Raw genomic sequence first — 20,624 nt, forward strand, 5'->3', positions numbered from 1 at the left:
TGCTATTTTTGTGATTTACTTCCATGTGTATCTGATGCTGGTAGATCTATATACTTACCATGAATATTCCCCCCCCCCCCCCCAGATATCGTTCTCAGTATGGAAACACATAGAAAACTGCATTCCTGCTATACTTGAGGTATAAATAAAAATGTGGGTTTTAATAGGAAGCCACCTGCTCTATTAAATATACTGCCAATTTACTAAGGGTGCAATTGTATACACACACCCTTGTTAATCCCGTGTAAAAGTGTAAAGGACACGCACTGTGCCGCGCCACCTAACATATAACTGGGACAGGTTCCACTCCTGTCTGTGACTGCAGCTCTTGTTGCTAAACATCTTTTGATAAAAGTACCGTAAGGCGCCGTTCACATTTGTTGAATGTGACATGGATTTTGGCACCAACTCAGATTTAAAATCTACGTCCAATGCAATGATATTTTTTTCTGTTACATTTGGGGGGTATTTGCAAGTCCGTAGCAAATGTCCAAAGACCATACCAATACTCCAAGCTTTCTGGAGATGGAAATGTCATTCTCCAGCAGGACTTGGCACCTGTCCAAAATTCAAAAAATGCAGTATCACTGTGTGTGTGAAAGGCCAGCAAACTCGCCTGACCTTAATCCCATAGAGAATCTATGGGGTATTGTCAAGAGGAAGATGAGACCCAACAATGCAGACGAGCTGAAGGCTGCTATCAAAGCAACCTGGGCTTCCATAACCCCTCAGCAGTGCCACAGGCATTGTTGCAGTAATTAATGCAAAAGAAGTCCTGACCAAGTATTGAGTGCATTTACTGAACATACATTTCAGTAGGCATATATATTTTATATAATATATGCAATAATATTAGATAAATATACACATACAGTGGCATGTAAAAGTTTGGGCACCCTGCATAGTTAGTACCTGATCAATCAAAAAAAGCAACCGGAAGCTTAAATACCATTAAAAGATATCAATATTTTATTGTTTCACAAAAAAAATTTAAAAACAAATCTCATAGTAGCCAGTGGGAATACATGTGACAGAATACTACTGTCTGCATACAAGAATATGCCTCAAAATCAAGTGATATATACAAACATGCCAAAAATAGTAAACAAGGGTTAACCCCATAAAGTACACTATATAGCAAACATGTTAACAGTCAAAGGGTTAATCCCATAAGGTACACTATATAGCAAACCTATTACAATCAAAGGGTTTAATCCCATACAGTACACTATATAGCAAACATGCTTGTAAAAGAGGAAACCCTATACAGGAACCTGTATTGTGCTGCATACTCAGGTAATATGCTCTCATTCATTTTCATGCCTTATATGTGCACTATATGTGCACTATATGTACCATTTATTAGTGATGCACTATCTTGCACCCTCCAGTGGAGGTGCAATAAGCTATATGTTTTGTTCAACTAGATAGGGTTTCCTCTTTTACAAGCATGTTTGCTATATAGTGTACTGTATGGGATTAAACCCTTTGATTGTAATATGTTTGCTATATAGTGTACTTTATGGGATTAACCCTTGTTTACTATTTTTGGCATGTTTGTATATATCACTTGATTTTGAGGCATATTCTTGTATGCAGACAGTAGTATTCTGTCACATGTATTCCCACTGGCTACTATGAGATTTGTTTTTAAAAAATTTTTGTGAAACAATAAAATATTGATATCTTTTAATGGTATTTAAGCTTCCGATTGCTTTTTTTGATTGATTTTGTATATATGGAAGTACCTTTCTATTTAGGCCTAGTATTTGGTTATAGTTAGTACCTGGTAGCACACCCTTTTGCAAGTATCACAGCTTCTAAATGCTTTTTGTAGCCAATTAACAGTCTTTAAATTCTTATTAGAGGGATTTTCATCTACTCTTCCTTGGTAAATTCTTCCAGTTCTGTGAGATTCCTCGCTCGTCTTGTATCCTCTGCTATTTTTCGGTCTAGCCATAGATTTTCAATGATATTCAGATCAGGGGACTGTGAGGGCCATTGTAAAACCGTCAGCTTACGCCTTTTGAGGTGGTCTATTGTGGACTTTGACTTATGTTTAGAATTATTACCCATTTATAGAAGCCATCCTCTTTTCAACTACAGCTTTTTTACAGATAATGTTATGCTTGCAACAATAACTTGTTGAAATTTCATTGAATCCATTCTTTCCTCTTCCCGTGAAATGTTCCCCGTGCCATTGGCTGCAACACAACCCCAAAGCATGACTGATCCACCTCCATGATTATTGGTTGGAAAGATGTTATTTTCCTGAAATTCTGGGCTGTTTTTTTCTCCACACATATCTTTCATCATTGTGGCCAAAGAGTACTATTTTTACCTTATCGGTCCACAGGACTTGTTTCCAAAATAGATCAGCTTTGTTTAGATGTTCTTTTGCATACTTTTGATGCTGAATTTTATGGTGAGGACGCAGTAGAGGTTTTCTTCCTATGGCTTTTCCATATTTGTGCAGGTGTCTCTGAACAGTAGAACAATGTGCCACAAATAGTCTGCTAAATCTTCCAGAAGTTCTTTTGCAGTGAAGCAGTGGTTCAGATTTGTCTTTCTAGCAATTCCACAAGCAGGTCTCACTAAAATTTTGCTTGGTCTTCCAGACCTTATCTTGACCTCCACTATTCCTGTTAACTGCCATCTGCCATTTGTTAATTACATTTCGAATTGAGGAAAGAGCAACTTGAAAAAGCTTTGTTATCTTCTTATAGCCTTCTCCTGTTTTATGGGCCTCCACTATTTTCGTTTTCAGAGTGCTAGACAGCTGCTTAGAAGAACCCATGGCTGCTGTTTTTTGGCACAAGGTTAGAGGAAGCTGTTTTTTTAAAAACAAACTGGAAAATTGGCATAACCTAGCCTTTCCTAATGACAATGGTGAACAAGCCATTACCCTAAAAGGCTAATTTAGGTCTTAAACCTCAATCAAAGTTATCTTCTGAGCACACACATCTCTAAGGGTGCCCAAACTTTTGAATTGGACCATTTTCCCTTTTGTAATTTATATATAAAATATTACTATATGTTTTGCCTAAAATACCAAGGAAATGTGTCATCTTTCACTTTAGGCCTTTTAGAGATCATTTTATCTTCAACTTGCTTAACTGTTCACAATACCAGTAATTTTGACCAGGGGTGCACAAACTTTTACATGCCACTGTGTGTATGAATGAATATTTGTCTGAAATTAACCTTTAACTTCCTATTTAATGTAAAAGGGGAAATCTGCCTTCATGACACTGACAGTCACACTATTTCGAAAGATCTATTTGCTTATCTCGTCTTTAAATACACCTAGTTGGAGCACATGGCTTCAAGGGCACCACAGATATGAGATATGGGCCCTTCACAGCCATTAACCCGTCTCCTGCCACGCTGCTAAATTCTATGCTGTGAAAATTCCTGTAGCTACTATGAACTACCCAGAAATTTATGGACAACTTGCTAAAATACTTGACACTAGATGACCGGTAATAAAATTAAAGGAGTTGTCTGAAATTAAAAAAAAAAATGTTTAAAAGGAACGGATTATAAAAGCGTAATAAAAGAATGTACTCTCAAACTCGGTGGCTACAGTGGGACTGGAAGCAATGACCTTATATTCGATCACATAACCATAGAGGTCTGTGACTGTGCAGCTGTCAGGTGACTGGAAAGTCAGCAGAGACTCATCCCATGATGTCACATTTCAGACACCTGGCCGCTGCAGCCAGTCACAGACCTTAGCGGTTGGTCGACTGAACGACAGGACTCATCGCTTCCCTTTCCTATTGGTGCCTGGTTTTACGTTTACATTCTTTTATTATCTCTAATGCACTTTTAAAAAAAAAAATAAAAATCTAGTGCGGGTATAAACAGGTCACTTCTGTGTTTCCGTTTGATGTAAAATACAAGCAGAAAAGCATAACTGTTAAACTTTCTCAATGAGGCACCCGCTCGATGGTCACACACTGGATAGTGGCACCGAGCTTGATAGTTACACATTATTAATAATACAGACCGTGGTTGTTACACTTCAACACTGAGGCCCGGAGCCTGGTGGTACACAACAGCAGGCTTCAGGCCCGGAGCCTGGTGGTACACAACAACAGGCTTTAGGCCCGGAGCCTGGTGGTACACAACAGCAGGCTTCAGGCTCGGAGCCTAGTGGTACACAACAGCAGGCTTCAGTCCCGGAGCCTGGTGGTACACAACAGCAGGCTTCAGGCTCGGAGCCTAGTGGTACACAACAGCAGGCTTCAGGCCCGGAGCCTAGTGGTACACAACAGCAGGCTTCAGTCCCGGAGCCTGGTGGTACACAACAGCAGGCTTCAGGCTCGGAGCCTGGTGGTACACAACAGCAGGCTTCAGGCCCGGAGCCTGGTGGTACACAACAGCAGGCTTTAGGCCCGGAGCCTGGTGGTACACAACAGCAGGCTTTAGGCCCAGAGCCTGGTGATACACAACAGCAGGCTCCAGGCCCGGAGCCTGAGGGTACACAACAATGAGGCCCGGAGTTTGGCGGCACACAACACTGAGGAGGCCCAGAGCCTGGCGGTACACAACACTGAGGTGGCCCGGAGCCTGGCGGTACGCAACACTGAGGCGGCCCTGCGCCTTGCGGTACACAACACTGCAACGGCCCGGAGCCTGGTGGTGCACAACATTGAGGCGGCCCACAACAGTACTGTGTTCCTGTTAAACTATAACTCAGTGTCAGTATACTATATAATCAATCAATACCATGGCTGATGCTGCCTTCGACAAACAGAGCCCTACAGTTTTGTGCATTGCACAAGTTACAACGTCCAGTACATCTCACCCTGAACAGTCCATGGTTTCTTGTACAGGAACGGTCTAAGGTTCCGCAAAGGTACAGAACATAGCAAGATTTGGACTCTCACTCCCAACCGAGCTCCTGGTGCAGGTCACAGTCTTACTCGCTCTCTCAGGCCACCGATTCCTGGAACATATCCTACTCACTCCACTGTCTCTGGCCATGGCAGAGTTCATCATCACAGGCCACAGCTGATATCATTGTGTAAGGCAACAACCCCAAATTACAGGGTACGCTGACGTGTTTGATCACTGTTGCTCACTTTGGGACATCACGTTCTTTACTTTTCCAGGAGTCACAGTTTAGGTCTTTGGTGTTCCTTTGATACTGCAATCCACCCCACAAGGTAGTCGCCCTGAAGTGGTCTGTAACCACAATATATGACCCAAGCCTCTTCTCTGCTGGTTTGCTGATATCTATTTGGAAGCTGACCTGGCTAAGGCTGTGTTCATACGTCCGTTTTTTTTTTTAATGATCCATTTGGAAAGCATAAAAACAAAAATAAGAATTCATTTACATTACCTATGCGTTTTATTTTTCTTAACATAATATCAATTTGCATCTATTCCGTCTGCTATCCGTTTCTTGTATGGACAAAAAATGTAGTCTGCACTACTTTTACTTTTTTTTTTTTGTTCCAGTGTGAAAGGAAAAACGGATTACAGATGGAATGGACACCTCCGCTTTTTTAACATTAAAGTCTACAGAAAAGAGATAATAACGGACCATCATTGATGGATTTGTTTTTTAGTGCTGCACATGGCCAGACTCCTATTGTAAAAGTGGATCAGGTCAGAACGGGACAAAAATGGATGGAAAACGGAAATCAAAGTTCCACTTTTAAATGGATCCATTTGACTGATTCATTGACGAATGGATACTTTATGTTCAGTTTTGTGTCCATTTGCATCTGTTTTTTTACATACAGTAATCGTCTTTTTCTACGAGATGTTACAAATGGATGCCAACATGCTAACATATGACGTGATATGTGTGTGTGTATATAAATGATTTACACACATCTTTCATGATCTTTATTTTTGCATTATTTTATTTTTCTTTCCTATTTCCATATATTATAATATACGTGTATGATTCTATATAATATATACAACCCCTGGCAAAAATTATGGAATCACCGGCTTTGGAGGATGTTCATTCAGTTGTTTAATTTTGTAGAAAAAAAGCAGAACACAGACATGGCACAAAACTAAAGTCATTTCAAATGGCAACTTTCTGGCTTTAAGAAACACTAAAAGAAATCAAGTACAAGAAATGTGGTAGTCAGTAATGGTTACTTTTTTTAACCAAGCATAGGGGAAAAATTATGGAATCACTCAATTCTGAGGAAAAAATTATGGAATCACCCTGTAAATTTTCATACCCCAAAATAACACCTGTATCAAATTAGATCTGCTCGTTAGTCTGCATCTAAAAAGCAGTTATCACACCTTGGAGAGCTGTTGCACCAAGTGGACTGACATGAATCATGGCTCCAACAGGAGAGATGTCAATTGAAACAAAGGAGAGGATTATCAAACTCTTACAATAGGGTAAATCATCACACAATGTTGTAAAAGATGTTGGTTGTTCATGGTCAGCTGTGTCTAAGATCTGGACAAAATACAAACAACATGGGAAGGTTGTTAAAGGCAAACATACTGGTAGACCAAGGAAGACATCAAAGCGTCAAGACTGGAAACTTCAAGCAATATGTCTCCAAAACAGGAAACTCACAACAAAACAAATGAGGAATGAATGGGTGGAAACTGGAGTCAATGTCTGTGACTGAATTGTAAGAAACCGCCTAAAGAAAATGGGATTTACATATAGAAAAGCTAAACGAAAGCCATCATTAACACCTAAAAAGAAAAAACAAGGCTACAATGGGCTAAGGAAAAGCAATTGTGGACTGTGGATGACTGGATGAAAGTCATATTTAGTGATGAATCGCGAATCTGCATTGGGCAAGGTGATGATGCTGGAACTTCTGTTTGGTGCCGTTCCAATGAGATTTATAAAGATGACTGCCTGAAGAGAACATGCAAATTTCCACAGTCATTGATGATATGGGGCTGCATGTCAGGTAAAGGCACTGGGAAGATGGCTGTCATTACATCTTCAATAAATGCACAAGTTTATGTTGATATTTTGGACACTTTTCTTATCCCATCAATTGAAAGGATGTTTGGGGATGATGAAATCATTTTTCAAGATGATAATGCATCCTGCCATAGAGTAAAATCTGTGAAAACATTCCTTGAAAAAAGACACATAAGGTCAATGTCATGGCCTGCAAATAGTCCAATCTCAATCCAATTGAAAATCTTTGGTGGAAGTTGAAGAAAATGGTCCATGACAAGGCTCCAACCTGCAAAGCTGATCTGGCATCAGCAATCAGAGAAAGTTGGAGCCACATTGATGAAGAGTGCTGTGTGACCCTCAGTAAGTCCATGTCTCAGAAACTGCAAGCTGCTATAAAAGCCAGAGGTGGTGCAACAAAATACTAGTCATTTGTTGGAGTGTTTTTTTGTTTGTTTTTCATGATTCCATATTTTTTCCCCTATGTTTGGTTAAAAAAAAGTAACCATTACTGACTACCACATTTTTTGTTCTTGATTTCTTTTAGGTTCACATTGTGTTAAAGCAGCCCGTTCAACGCATAGCATTGACGGGCTGCGTTAACGCTATAGCATACATGCCATCGTGTTCTGCTATACCACTAGCGCAGATGATTCATCTGTGCTAGCGGTGACGGAGCCTCAGACGCTGCAGCCCGCGTCCGAGACTCCGTCACTGAATGATGGCACATCGCTAGCGCATGCCGATTATGGCATGCGTTGGTGATGCACCCGATAATGGGGGTTAATGGCAGCGTTAACAGACTGAGTTACACCGCGTTATGCCGCGGTGTAACGCACTCCGTCTAACAGACTGCATTAACGCAATGTCAACCCAGCCTTAAAGCCAGAAAGTTGCCATTTGAAATGACTTTAGTTTTGTGCCATGTCTGTGATCTGCTTTTTTCTACAAAATTAAACAACTGAATGAACATCCTCCAAGGCCAGTCATTCCATAATTTTTCCAGGGGTTGTAGAAATAGGAGAGAAAATACATAAAATGAAAAAAAAAAAAAATCCAAACACGATCATAAAGGATTCTGTGTATGTATACACTCACCGGCCACTTTATTAGGTACACCATGCTAGTAACGGGTTGGACCCCCTTTTGCCTTCAGAACTGCCTCAATTCTTCGTGGCATAGATTCAACAAGGTGCTGGAAGCATTCCTCAGAGATTTTGGTCCATATTGACATGATGGCATCACACAGTTGCCGCAGATTTGTCGGCTGCACATCCCAAAGATGCTCCATACAAGGCAGGATGGATCCATGCTTTCATGTTGTTTACGCCAAATTCTGACCCTACCATCCGAATGTCGCAGCAGAAATCGAGACTCATCAGACCAAGCAACGTTTTTCCAATCTTCTACTGTCCAATTTCGATGAGCTTGTACAAATTGTAGCCTCAGTTTCCTGTTCTTAGCTGAAAGGAGTGGTACCCGGTGTGGTCTTCTGCTGCTGTAGCCCATCTGCCTCAAAGTTCGACGCACTGTGCGTTCAGAGATGCTCTTAGGCCTACCTTGGTTGTAACGGGTGGCGATTTGAGTCACTGTTGCCTTTCTATCAGCTCGAACCAGTCTGCCCATTCTCCTCTGACCTCTGGCATCAACAAGGCATTTCCGCCCACAGAACTGCCGCTCACTGGATTTTTTTTCTTTTTCGGACCATTCTCTGTAAACCCTAGAGATGGTTGTGCGTGAAAATCCCAGTAGATCAGCAGTTTCTGAAATACTCAGACCAGCCCTTCTGGCACCAACAACCATGCCACGTTCAAAGGCACTCAAATCACCTTTCTTCCCCATACTGATGCTCGGTTTGAACTGCAGGAGATTGTCTTGACCATGTCTACATGCCTAAATGCAGTGAGTTGCCGCCATGTGATTGGCTGATTAGAAATTAAGTGTTAACAAGAAGTTGGACAGGTGTACCTAATAAAGTGGCCGGTGAGTGTATGTGTACATGAGATTTTTTTTCTAGAATCCTTCACGATCTTTAGTTTGTTTTTTGCATTACTTTTTTTCTCCAATCATTGACGTCAGCAGCTAACAGATTGGACATATTTTTTTTTTTTGTCGTTTGCAGAGCATAATGATAAACCTGGCCTTAGGCAAATACATTTTTATTTTTTTAGTCAACCATGTGATACCTGGATCTTGTAAAATCGCCTGCAGGAAGCAGTTGTTAGCTCCTGTCATAAGAGCTGCTGAAGTTGTTGGGTGACGTTGCGATCCTCTTGTAAGACCTGTCTACACAGAGAAGGAAATGGCTTTTACTGTATAGTAAAACATTGGCTTCTGCTCTTATCTGGAACAAGTCAGAAAACAAATAAAGATTAATTTCTAAGGGAGTCCGTGAACCTGCCAAGGAATACCGCTCTCTGCAATGTCCGTGCTAAGCGCAAAACAATTAACATTTATTGCGTAACGTCTCAATCACATTGTAGTATTGTTCCCCAGGTGTCTCCTTTAGAGCAGGAGAATGCTGAAACGTTAACTTGTTTGTTTATGAGCTCAACTAAGATATACGGTTTACTTTTATTCAGTCATCGTGCTTTTCACATATATCATAAAGATAATGAGTCAGTGTTGTTAGGAATCTGGGACATTTTAGGCTCAGTGGTTGCACTGGTGCTTCGCAACGTTAGGACCCTGGGTTCAAATCCCACCAAGGACAACGTCTGCAAGGAGTTTGTATGTTCTTCCCGTGTGTGCGTGACTTTACTCCTGGTTCTTTCCACACTCTGAAGACTGATGGGAAATGTAGATTGTGAGCCCCAATGGGGACAGTGATGATGAGGTCTGTAAAGTGTTACCGATTATGATGGCGCCATATAAATAGGCATAATGAATAATAATAGCTTAAGAAACAAGTAGTTGGGTTTTCCTGTTTATATTATTTATCATCAATTGATGGATAATTAACGGATCCGTTTTCCATTGACTTCAATGTTAAAAAAACGGATCCAGGAGAAATCAGTTTTTCTCTAAAATGGGCAAAGTTGCATCTGCACAACTTTTTTGCCAACTGATTGCTCCTGGATTCCGTCTAAACGGATGATTACTGGACATGTGAACATAGCCTAACAGACAGTTTGTGCACACTTATCCTTCCGTCATACTACTTACTATGTATTCATTATTTCTTGGTTACGGATATTTGGTAGTCGGGGATTAATGGATGTATGATTGCAGAATCAGATTAGCATAAAAGCAGTGGGATTATTTTATTTGCAACATGAAGCAACACTACAAAAATAGAGACAAAGATGGACGCACCCTTCACACCTTTTACACCAAACGTTGTAAATCCCTTGGTCTGCTCGTGCCTTGCTGCCCATGGCTTTCTACCAACTAGCTAATTACTGTTTGCTGATATTGCACATAATCAAGTTCTGCTGTTTCCTGTTGTTTTGCTGTAAATTGGCTGTGAACTAAAATCCTATTACCCAAGTCACCGTTCAGGATGTCCTTGTTACTTAGCCATGCCTGCTGGTTTCCACACCACTGTGGATGGTGATCGCGTGAGTCTTGAACAATGATGTCTTTTTCCATTTTAGTGTTTAGAAAGTGACTGCGAATGTTATTTCTGTGCACAGCGTTCAGCGCTTAACTAAACAATTATACTATAGCTTTATGTGTGTTACATTACAAACAGTCCTCCTCATGAAGGATATGTCAGGTACAGCAAATATGTAACGCTTGACTACAGATTACATGCAAATCTGGAACATTTGAAAACGGTCATGCTCCATTTTATTTGTCCAACATATACTTTCCAGCAGTTTGTTTTAAAGGGAATCTGTCAGCGGGATTTCTCATACCAAACCTCTTTAACAAACAAGTCCAGCAATACCTTTACATGTCTATCCGTTACGGAGAAATCAGTGTTTGTATTGATATGCAACTGAGGCTGACGAGCTATGGTAGTTCTGAAGCCTCTGTCACTCCGGCTCTATTCTCTGCCCATCGCTACCTCCTGCTTGACTGATTGCCTGAAGTCACACAAAATAGAGTCATCAGTCAGGCTGGAGGAAGCGGTGCTGCACAGGGAATAGAGGTGGAGTGACAGAGTCTTCAGATCTACCATAGCTCTTCAGCCTCATTTGCATATTACCAAGATCAGAACACCGTTCTCAGACTGGCTGATGAGTCTCTTGAACCAAGTATGGCAGCTTCATATATTTCTGTGAAGCAGTCATGCTTCGGTTGGGAAATCCACCAGCCAGTCCAAGCATTGCGGATACATTAAGGTTAAAAATTCAGGTAATTTTTTTTTTATATGTATAATAACTACTTGGCCTTCCTGACATTTCAGTTTGAGCATGCTCTCACCAAAAACTACCACTTCTGCAGCACCTCGTTTTCCAATTTTGCATCATGTAGTTCCATCCAGTCAGTGCTGATCTTGTAAAAAGTCTGGTGGTTTGAAGAATTGTTGGAGGAGCCAAAGACTGTCTGTGCTGCCCGTCGAACATTCGGACAGAATGAAATCCTAATAAGCTGTGATTACATTAGTATGGACCGTGGCCTCCTGGATGGATGACTATAGTATGCACATTACTCTTGATAAGAGTCAGATAATATCTTTGTCTAAATTGAAACCAATCCTTCTGGATGCAAAACAGAAATAATTAGTCATTCCTGAGCAGGAACTTTTCACGCTTTACTTGAGATTTACAAAGAACCTTACCTTGTCCCTGGCCGCTCTATTGTTCTGGGTAATGACATCTTGACCTGGCTGATTCACAGTTAACTCATTTTGCTATGTACAGTGATATAAAGAACCTGCTAAAACTAAAAAGATCCCAATTTTTAAGAAAACCTAGTAGCAAACATGATTATAGCCAAAAATGAATACATTTAAGTAAAAAAAAAAATAATTGCACCCATAGTTGTCCACATCATTTGAAAGGGCACTGGGAAGAGATCATTGTTAGTGACTAGATGGAGGCGGTAATGCCACGAAGGGGGCAGGCTTTGCAGCGTTGAGAATCTCTCCCCCCCCATGTGCTCACCCACCTATCCACTGTCTCTTTCCCCATGTGCTGACTTCTCCCATCTGTGCTCTCTTCTTTGACCTGTCTACCCCATGTGCTATCCCCCTTGTCTGCTGTCTCTCCTTCCTGTGCTGTGTTCTCTCCTCATGTGCTGTCCCGTTTGAGCTGTCTCCCCCTTGTGCTCTGTCTCTCTCACCACTGTGCGCTTTCTCTCTCCTCCATCTGCTGTCTTATCCTTTTAAAGGGGTTTTCCCAGGAACAAAAGTTCATTTTAAAAATTGTCTGTGTCTGACCGTGTACAGAACATACCACAGCTCCGCGGCAGGGGAGGAAGCAAAAGACAATACAGACATTATAGCAGGGGATCACAGAGGATACATTTTGTGAGGTGAAATATTTTACCTGACAAAATGAATCCTCTGTGATCCCCTGCTGTAATTTCAGTATTGTCTTTTGCTTCCTCCCCTGCCCAGGAGATGTGGTATGCTCCGTACATGCTCAGACACAGACAATTATTAAAATTAACTTTAGTTCGTGGGAAAACCCCTTTAATGTGATGGCTTCCTCTGCCTGTAGAGACGTCGCTCATCTGTCGCCGGGATCAGCCGAATGATTCACTGCACCTGCGTGTAATTCTTGCAGGCGCAGTAAATCAGACCGCCGCCATCTTTGTGCAGACAGATAGCGGCGGTCACATTAAAACTGCGCATGCGCTCCTCCTATACAAAGATGGTGGCAGTCAGTGAATCATTCGGCTGATCCCAGCGGTGGCGAGTTCACGACGATGTTCCCCTGGTGGTACCACGCAAGAGGCTGCGTACGGCATATACAGTGTGTGTGGGGTGAGTACGGCATATGCAGTGTGTGTGTGTGTGTGTGTGTGGTGCGTACGGCGTATACAGTGTGTGTGTGTGGTGCAACGGTGTTCCGCTGGTGGTACCGCGCAAGAGGCTGGTCCCGCCAGCAGTTTCCATATTGAGACACCCATCACTTGGATGTCCCAATATGGAGGTCGGTGAACTTCCACCGCTTGGAATTCCGGGATCTGGATGGAACAGGATGTGAAGACATTACGAGGTAAGTATATATTAAGATGAGTGGGTGTGCTCGTTACTCCAGTTTTCCGAGCATGCTCAGTTGTTCTCTGAGTATCTTGGGCATGCTCGTAGATTGTTTGTGTCCCCGCAGCTGCTTGATTTGTGACTGCTAGACAGCCCGAATACATGTGGGGATTCCCTAACAGGCAATCCCTGCATCTGTTCAGGTTGTCTAACAACCGCAAATCATGGAGCTGCGGAGACAAAAACATAATCTACGAGCACGCCTAAAATACTTGGTGAACACCCGAGCATGCTCGGAAAACTCGAGTAACGAGCACACCCGGTCATCACTAATCATTATACAATTAATCAGCCTTAGAACTTCAATTCCCCACCACTCCATTACTGCTGCTCCAGTTGCCTTTGCCAGGACCAAATGTGATGACATCCGGTCAATCAGTCACATGACAGCCACTGATTGGCTGCAGCAGTCCGACTAATGGACAGAAAGTCATCCACTGGAAATGATGACGCTTCGTGTAATCTGTAATATCACCATGTAACTTTTGTGTTGTTGTGTGGGACAATACATCACCTAAATATGACCTTTGCTTGTGTTCTTTGCAGCTCCCCATTGAAAATAACTGGTGGCCAAACCCTGCCACCTCTAGACATGGAACAAAGGGGTACTTCCCCAAGGTGTTCTCCATGTCTTAGGGGAAGGAAAGGGTTAAAAGCTCCCAGACGGTCGACGCCATCCCTCCTGTCAAGAGAATCAAAGGAAATGATGGGAAAAGCTGAGGAACTCTTTCAACTTTGCGATAAGGAGGAAAAAGGGCTAATAACCAAACGAGATCTTCAGGTAAGTGAACCTTCAAAGTCGTAAGGTGCATTTACACTGGCTGATAACTGTGAATGAGCGCTCCTTAGAATGAATGTCGCCCTAAGAACTTGCTTACAAATCATCGTTCTCGACAGCACCTTATCCTGTGTAAACTGTACTCGGCAGCACAAGTCCAATGCTCACAGAATTATTGTATTTCCGATCGCTCTGTGCAGTCGTCCGGTCTAGGCTGACTGCTAATCAGTTTAAGTGTTCAGCGGTCCATTACCAGCCAGTGTAAACGCAGCCTTAGTTCATGCTTCTTCTCCAAGGTCTAAATGTTTTGGGTTTTTTTAATTACAAGAATCTTTATGACATGACTCCGATTTATTATATGTCTGCAGTGGGAATGACTTACATCTAAAATTCCAAGCATCTAAAAAAAACCTTAAACCATATATGTCATATAAACCTCTTAAAATACAGTCACAAGTCATTTTTTTCTGGTAATTGGATCACCCTTGTGCCATATACAGTATATTAGAATAAATAAATTATTGGTTTCCATAATAAAGGTTTAGTCCAAAGTTTGGAAATCCAAGTTCCTGATAAATGATTCGTCACTATTACAGAAGTTCCAGATGGTCAAAAATTAGCGAAAATCAGCATAGTCTAATCCCAAAAGTTTGGTAAGATCCGTATGGCCATAATGATCAGTAAGGGACCTTTTTTAAAGTTTGAGTAAGGCCTCTTTCGGACTCTGTTTATTCTTTTATTTTGGTCAGAGTTTGGTACAAGTGTCATCCGTTTTTCTCGTATGTGAAAAAAAATAAGTTTCTTCTCCTGACAGTCCATGAAAATCAGACCGCACTCAGATCACGGATCCATTGACTTGCATTGCCGATTTTGATCCGACCTGCTGATCAAAATCTGATATGACTCCGCAATTTTCTGCAGACCACTAGGTCCGAGAAAAAATCGTGGACGTGTGAATGGCCCCAAAGACTGTCAAGGGGATGAGCGCTATCCATAAAACTATGTGAAAATCAGACTTATGAATGAGCCCATAGGCCGGTTTCACATGTTTGGGAAGCACAGATTGTGCTTGGATCACAATACCCGGTCCGAGCACCAAGTCTCCAGAGCTAACTGCCTTGTATATGCGGTGTGTATAAAAGCCTTACAAGTGCTGAGGGACGGATGTGTGGTTAGGAGAGGGTGTTTCGGCAAATATTTTGTAAGCAACTTGTATTACTTCCTAGGTATTCAACCCATAGAAATTATATATATATATATATATATATATATATATATATATATATATATATATATATATATATAATTATTAACAAACGTGTTGCTGCTGATGAACATCCGCGAGACATGCAGCCGTGGGGACTCGAACATATTATTCGAAGACACTCGGCTACCACCCGAGTTCCAGTTCTGGTATCCGACCCAAACTTTTTTTTTTCTCTTCACCACAGTTCAGGTACCAGAATAGTACGAACGCCGAACTTGTAAGTTTGGGTTCACCCATCACTAATTCTAACCTCTCTCCCACTCCCTCACAACTCCTGACAAGCTGCTGTTGTAAGTCTTGCAAAATAACCAGCCCGCATCATCTGCTACTCCCAGAGCAGTTCTCCTAATCACTAGGGTTGAGCGAAACGGATCGTTCATTTTCATAAGTCGCCGACTTTTGGCAAAGTCGGCGTCTCATGAAACCCGACCCGATCCCTGTGTGGGGTCGGCCATGCGGTACGCGATCTTGGCGCCAAAGTCGCGTTTCGAATGACGCGTTTAGCGCCATTTTTTCAGCCAATGAAGGAGTGTGGGCAGAGTGATGACATAGGGGTTAGGGGCGTGCACGGCTATCATCATTTTATCGCTTGTGCGCAGTAGGGATTCGCAATGTGTAACACGAGATTTTCTGTGCTGGGACAGAGGGGGAATATGGGACGGAGGGGGAATATGGGAGAGAGAGAGAGAAAAAGAAAAAAATTAAATTAAAATAATATATATATATATATATATATATATATATATATATATATATATATATATATATATATATATATATATATATATATATATATATATATATGTATAAAAATTCCCAATTGACGTGCATAGGGTTTCGTGTTCCGGCCGATCCTCGACTTTTCGCAGTAATCGGCCGATTTCGCCCGACTCGACTTTTCAAAAAGTCGGGTTTCACAAAACATGACTCGACCCTAAAAAGGTCAAGGTCGCTCAACCCTACTAATCACATGTCTCCCTGTCCTGAATGGTGTGCTTGTTCAAAAGTTCTGTGTTCTCTGGGTAAATACAGTGATTGTAGTGTACACCCCAGAAGAAACCACTAACAGCTGAATGTGTTACAGCAGAACTTGTGCTGAGCTTTATAGTCCACTACTACAGCACTGCTGCTCACCAGAACTGTCACTCGAGGAGAGCCCGCCCTGCCAGAAACCGGGAAGCAAGAAGACTGTGAGACTGCATAGCTCTGAATTGCTCAAGAGTCAACTTGAAAATAATCCTTTTAAAGGGGTTGGTCGGCATTAAAAAAAGAAAAAACAACAGCAAAATAATAGGCATAATTGCCTCCTGTTAATCTCATGGATCCAAATCGGGTCTCCTGTGGTTTTGCTGGCTCTAGAAGCAGTGACTATGCCATCCTGATACTTCAAAACTGCTGAAGCCTATGATTGGTTGTGATTCCTTTAAAGTGGCATTAATTAGTCCTAAAATTTTTAAGGGAAAGAAAAAATGAATTTTTTGACACTGTGTTTGGCTGCAGCGGTCACATAGAACTGGATCAGCACATCATTGAATTTTTTTCTAATGACTTGCTAATCCAGTCACCTGTCAGGCATCGTCGATCCTGCACCAACCGAGCATCACAGAGGCCTTTACTGTATCCTTATAGGTGACAGGAGGTAACTATGCCTCTGTTAATTTTTTGGGAGGTACATGGTTTGTTATAAAATAATAAACACTAGACAACCATGTTAAGTGCTGCCTAAAGTAATTGGTATCAGCTTATCCCGTGCATTAACCATGCATGATCATTGCCTAAACAAGAGTGCGCTGCCGCCAGGTGCTAGGGACAGATGGGTAAGCTTCATGCCTTTTGCTGCAGAAAAATGATATCACGCTGACTTCTAACATTTTTTTTTTTTTTTTTTCAGCGGCTGCAGAATGAGCTTCCTCTTACACCAGAACAATTAGAAGCTGTATTTGACAGCTTGGACCAAAGCAACAATGGCTACCTCACTCCTGTGGAGTTCAGCATGGGCCTCGGTAACCACCTGTTCAGTTTTGTCATTATATTGTGGGGCCTAAAATGTTGGTTCATTTTTGCTTCTGAACAGAAAAGGGGTTGATTAAATGGAGTCGGTCAGCACCAAATGACTGTTCAAACTAAGCACACACTCCTGCTGATCCCTTGGTGCAACTTCCCACCTACTTGTTTGACATCTGTTTCCATTACTCTCTTACTTGATTGACCGCTCTGGCTTCACATGAGCAAAGCTAGACAGCCAGGTGGGATGGGCTCTAAACTATTTGGCCACGGCAAGGGTTCAGGGAGAGTCTGTGCTTGGTTTGAACAGTCTTTTTTTTTTTTTTTACTGACAGACTCTCTAAAGTGATAAAATGAGATTCTGACCCAAATTAATGACATTACATGTAAAGATAATATAGTCGTGCACCAATGCCCATGGGCTACAATATATATCAGAGTAGAGATATAGAATAATTAATATATGAAGGCGTTGGGTTCGGACCCACTGTGCCACTGGCCGGGCTTAGACTGGAGGGGCGTAACTGAGTGGCTAGCTGGTCTTCACTAGAGCCTCTCTGATGGAGAGGATAGGCTTGGGCCTCTAGGGTAGCCACCAGGTACCGCTCCAGGGCAGTGCCAGGATCTGCAGCAGCTGACAGATCAGAGGCACAGATGCAAAGCACAGAGGGAGTAAATGGAGAAACGTGGTCAGGAAGTCTGAGGTCGTGGCAGAGAAGAGGAGTACACTAGGTGGGTTAGTAACGGGAGAGTCAAAACAGGAATGCACCAAGACAGGTAACTAGAAGCGGTCTAGAACTAGGAACCTAAGGTCAGGCCAGGTGTGGAGAGCTGAGCTGCCTGATATATCCCCTGCTGGCAAGGGATAGGCCAGGGAAGCAAAACTCTGCAAAATACTGAAGGGTTAAATTCCTGCAGAATAAATCATACAAAAACAGAAGAAAATACCAAAAATAATAAGTAAAAAAAAAAAAAAACTAAGAAAAACCGCAAAGAATCCGAAATAAATGGTATCAAACAAGGGCAAAATCAATTTGTATAAATATATTTGTATGAAATTGAAACGAAATAAAACTAACACAAGACAAGGACATATTAAAATACAAACAAATAAAAAGTAGCTCATGAGGAGGGGTATGTCCACTGCAAACAGAATAAACCCCCCTGTAGGGGAAAACAATATGCCTCAAGTGAATTAAATATAATTGTATAATCAGAGTTTGTCCATATAGATATGACTCCATAAATTTAATTTCAAGATTCCAAATCAATAAACAAAGAATGTCCAATTAAATATGAGGAAAAAATCTATAATAATTAAATTTATATATATTTAAAGTGCTAGTGCATTTGATAAGTACATACTATTAGAATATCCAGAGGCCTAGAAGGGACAGACTATGTGTATCACATACTGATGAACGTATCACAATGGAAAATAGCCAGAAGCGTTGTTTCTCGCCACTCCAACGCTGTTTTGCTACTGTTTCAATGCCGTTTTACTACTCCCTGATGAAGCAGCAGCGAAATGGCATTGGATTGATGAGATGGGGGTTTGGTATGTCCGGTCTACATGATATATGAATTTAGCATTACTGTAATTCTACCATGCCTTGTAATTAAGTGCCCATAAATTCAATACAACTCTTCTGGTTATTTTCCGTTGTGATATGTTCATTGGTATGTGATACACATAGATTGTCCCTTCTAAGCCTCTGGATATTCTAATAGTATGTACTTATCAATTGCACTAGCACTTTAAATATATATGGATTTAATTATTATATATTTTTTCTAATATCTAATTGGACTTTTTGTTTCTTTATTTAGAATCTTGAAATTAACCCCTTAAGGACCAGGGATATTTCCGTTTTTGCTTTTCCATTTTTTTGCTTCCCTTCTTCCCACAGCCATAACTTTTTTTATTTTTCCGTCAATATGGCCAAGTGATGCTAAATATAGGGGAAATAATACTATTGTCAATAGAGGACATAATGGTGAAGAGATACTCCATTCCCCTACACATACATGTTATGGCCAAAAATTACTCTTACCCATGATGTACAGCACCAAGTGTGGTCACCAAAAATATATGGTGCCCAACAAACTTTTCGCCTGTAAAAATGTTGGGTCCTCAGAGGGAAAAGCATATCATTAATAGAAATGAAGAAATCGTGATATTTTATATCTGCCAAGCCAACAAAATTCATGATGCGTAAAAGACCCTTAATCATCCACCTCTGGAATTCCCCTACACCTCGAAAAATAAAAAATACATTTGACAAAAAAAAGGCAGATTTAAATAGTAGTAAATTTTCTGCTGATGGATTCCCATAAATTCTTCTATGCAAATGGAGCGCCCCCAGACGCAGGGCCGCGGGGTACTCTGTATCGGGCCTCTCAGTCTCGGTCCTGGGGTTGTCACGGTGGCTAGACCCGGTCCGTGACCCTGCTAAGGGGCGTCCAATGAAAGGTGTGATGATGGTGCGTGGTGCAAGTCGCGATGAATAACGAGGACACAGGGTTGCAGTCTCTTTACCTCTTTACTGAAGGCTTCAGGATCCACAATCCAGAGCACTGCTAACAGGGCTGGCTGAGACCGGCCGGTCCGAAGGCACATCCAGCGTTCCCTTTGCAGGTGGAAATCAGTGCCTACCTTCTAGCGCCTGTGTGTTGTTGTACCTCCCTGCTGAGCACCACGGGATAGTCCTCACAACTGTTGTGTCTGTTTCTGATGTTCTTCTCTCACAACTCGTATCTATTCTGATGTTCTTCTCCGTCCCTGAGATGATATGGCTAGGACGCACCCATATGACGGGTAGGCCTGGAGTTCTTCTGGGACCCTAGCGTCGCCCCTCTCCCACAATTGCCCCCTATGTCTGCTTAGGTGATTTAGGTGAGACAGCCAACCTAAAATTAACTGTCCTGCCGCTGTTTGAAGTACTGCTTGGAGCCTAATACTTCCTCGGCGTTCCGGCCACCGGCTACGCGCCTCAGTAGGATGTTGCCTCGATCTTACGGCGCGACTCCTACTGGCTTTATCTCCTTTTTGCTGCGATCTCGTTTCTCACTTCTCCACAATAATCCTCGCTTCGTTTCCTTTCTTAGGATGCCACCACAACGGGTGCAGGCGCGGCTCCGTAATGTTCTGTTCTGTTCGCTAGGCCACTGTCAGGATCCCACCCCTGACAGAGACCCCCCTGAATCTTCCCCTGCAACACCCTCTGCCACAGGATGTTGCCTGGATCCAACCCAGTCAGCTTCTGACTAACTTCCTATCCAGCCCCCAGTTTTACCAGATTGTGAGGAGTGGCCTAATACATAGCACCCTTTGCTCCCCCTGGTGGCCAGAATGTGAAGTGTAAAGTGTGACTGTGATACCTGGTCAGGTGAACTCCTTCAGTGCCATCAGACGTACCATCACTCCCCTTAGCGGCGGAGCGTCAGTACTGCAACGACCAGGACTCTGGGGCGCTGCACAAAAACTACTGCTGAATTGCTATGCAAT

The 20,624-nt window shown here is 42.0% G+C and overlaps 1 protein-coding gene across 3 annotated transcripts in view; it reads left to right on the plus strand.

The window, feature by feature from the left end:
* The window catches only part of CRACR2B (calcium release activated channel regulator 2B), a 67,770-nt gene that overhangs the window by 17,237 nt on the left and 29,909 nt on the right, over window positions 1-20,624 (plus strand). For 2 of the 3 annotated variants that reach the window (XM_077287819.1, XM_077287821.1), the window contains exons 2-3: window positions 13,614-13,848; window positions 17,004-17,115. In XM_077287819.1, the coding sequence (XP_077143934.1) occupies window positions 13,660-13,848; window positions 17,004-17,115 (301 nt within the window). In that variant the 5' untranslated portion in view covers window positions 13,614-13,659. Of the gene's footprint in view, window positions 1-118; window positions 140-13,613; window positions 13,849-17,003; window positions 17,116-20,624 lie in introns of those variants that run through there. The other variant, XM_077287820.1, reaches the window with a different exon arrangement.

Source organism: Ranitomeya variabilis, chromosome 2, assembly GCF_051348905.1.
Source record: "Ranitomeya variabilis isolate aRanVar5 chromosome 2, aRanVar5.hap1, whole genome shotgun sequence".
In the NCBI taxonomy this organism is placed as follows: domain Eukaryota; kingdom Metazoa; phylum Chordata; class Amphibia; order Anura; family Dendrobatidae; genus Ranitomeya; species Ranitomeya variabilis.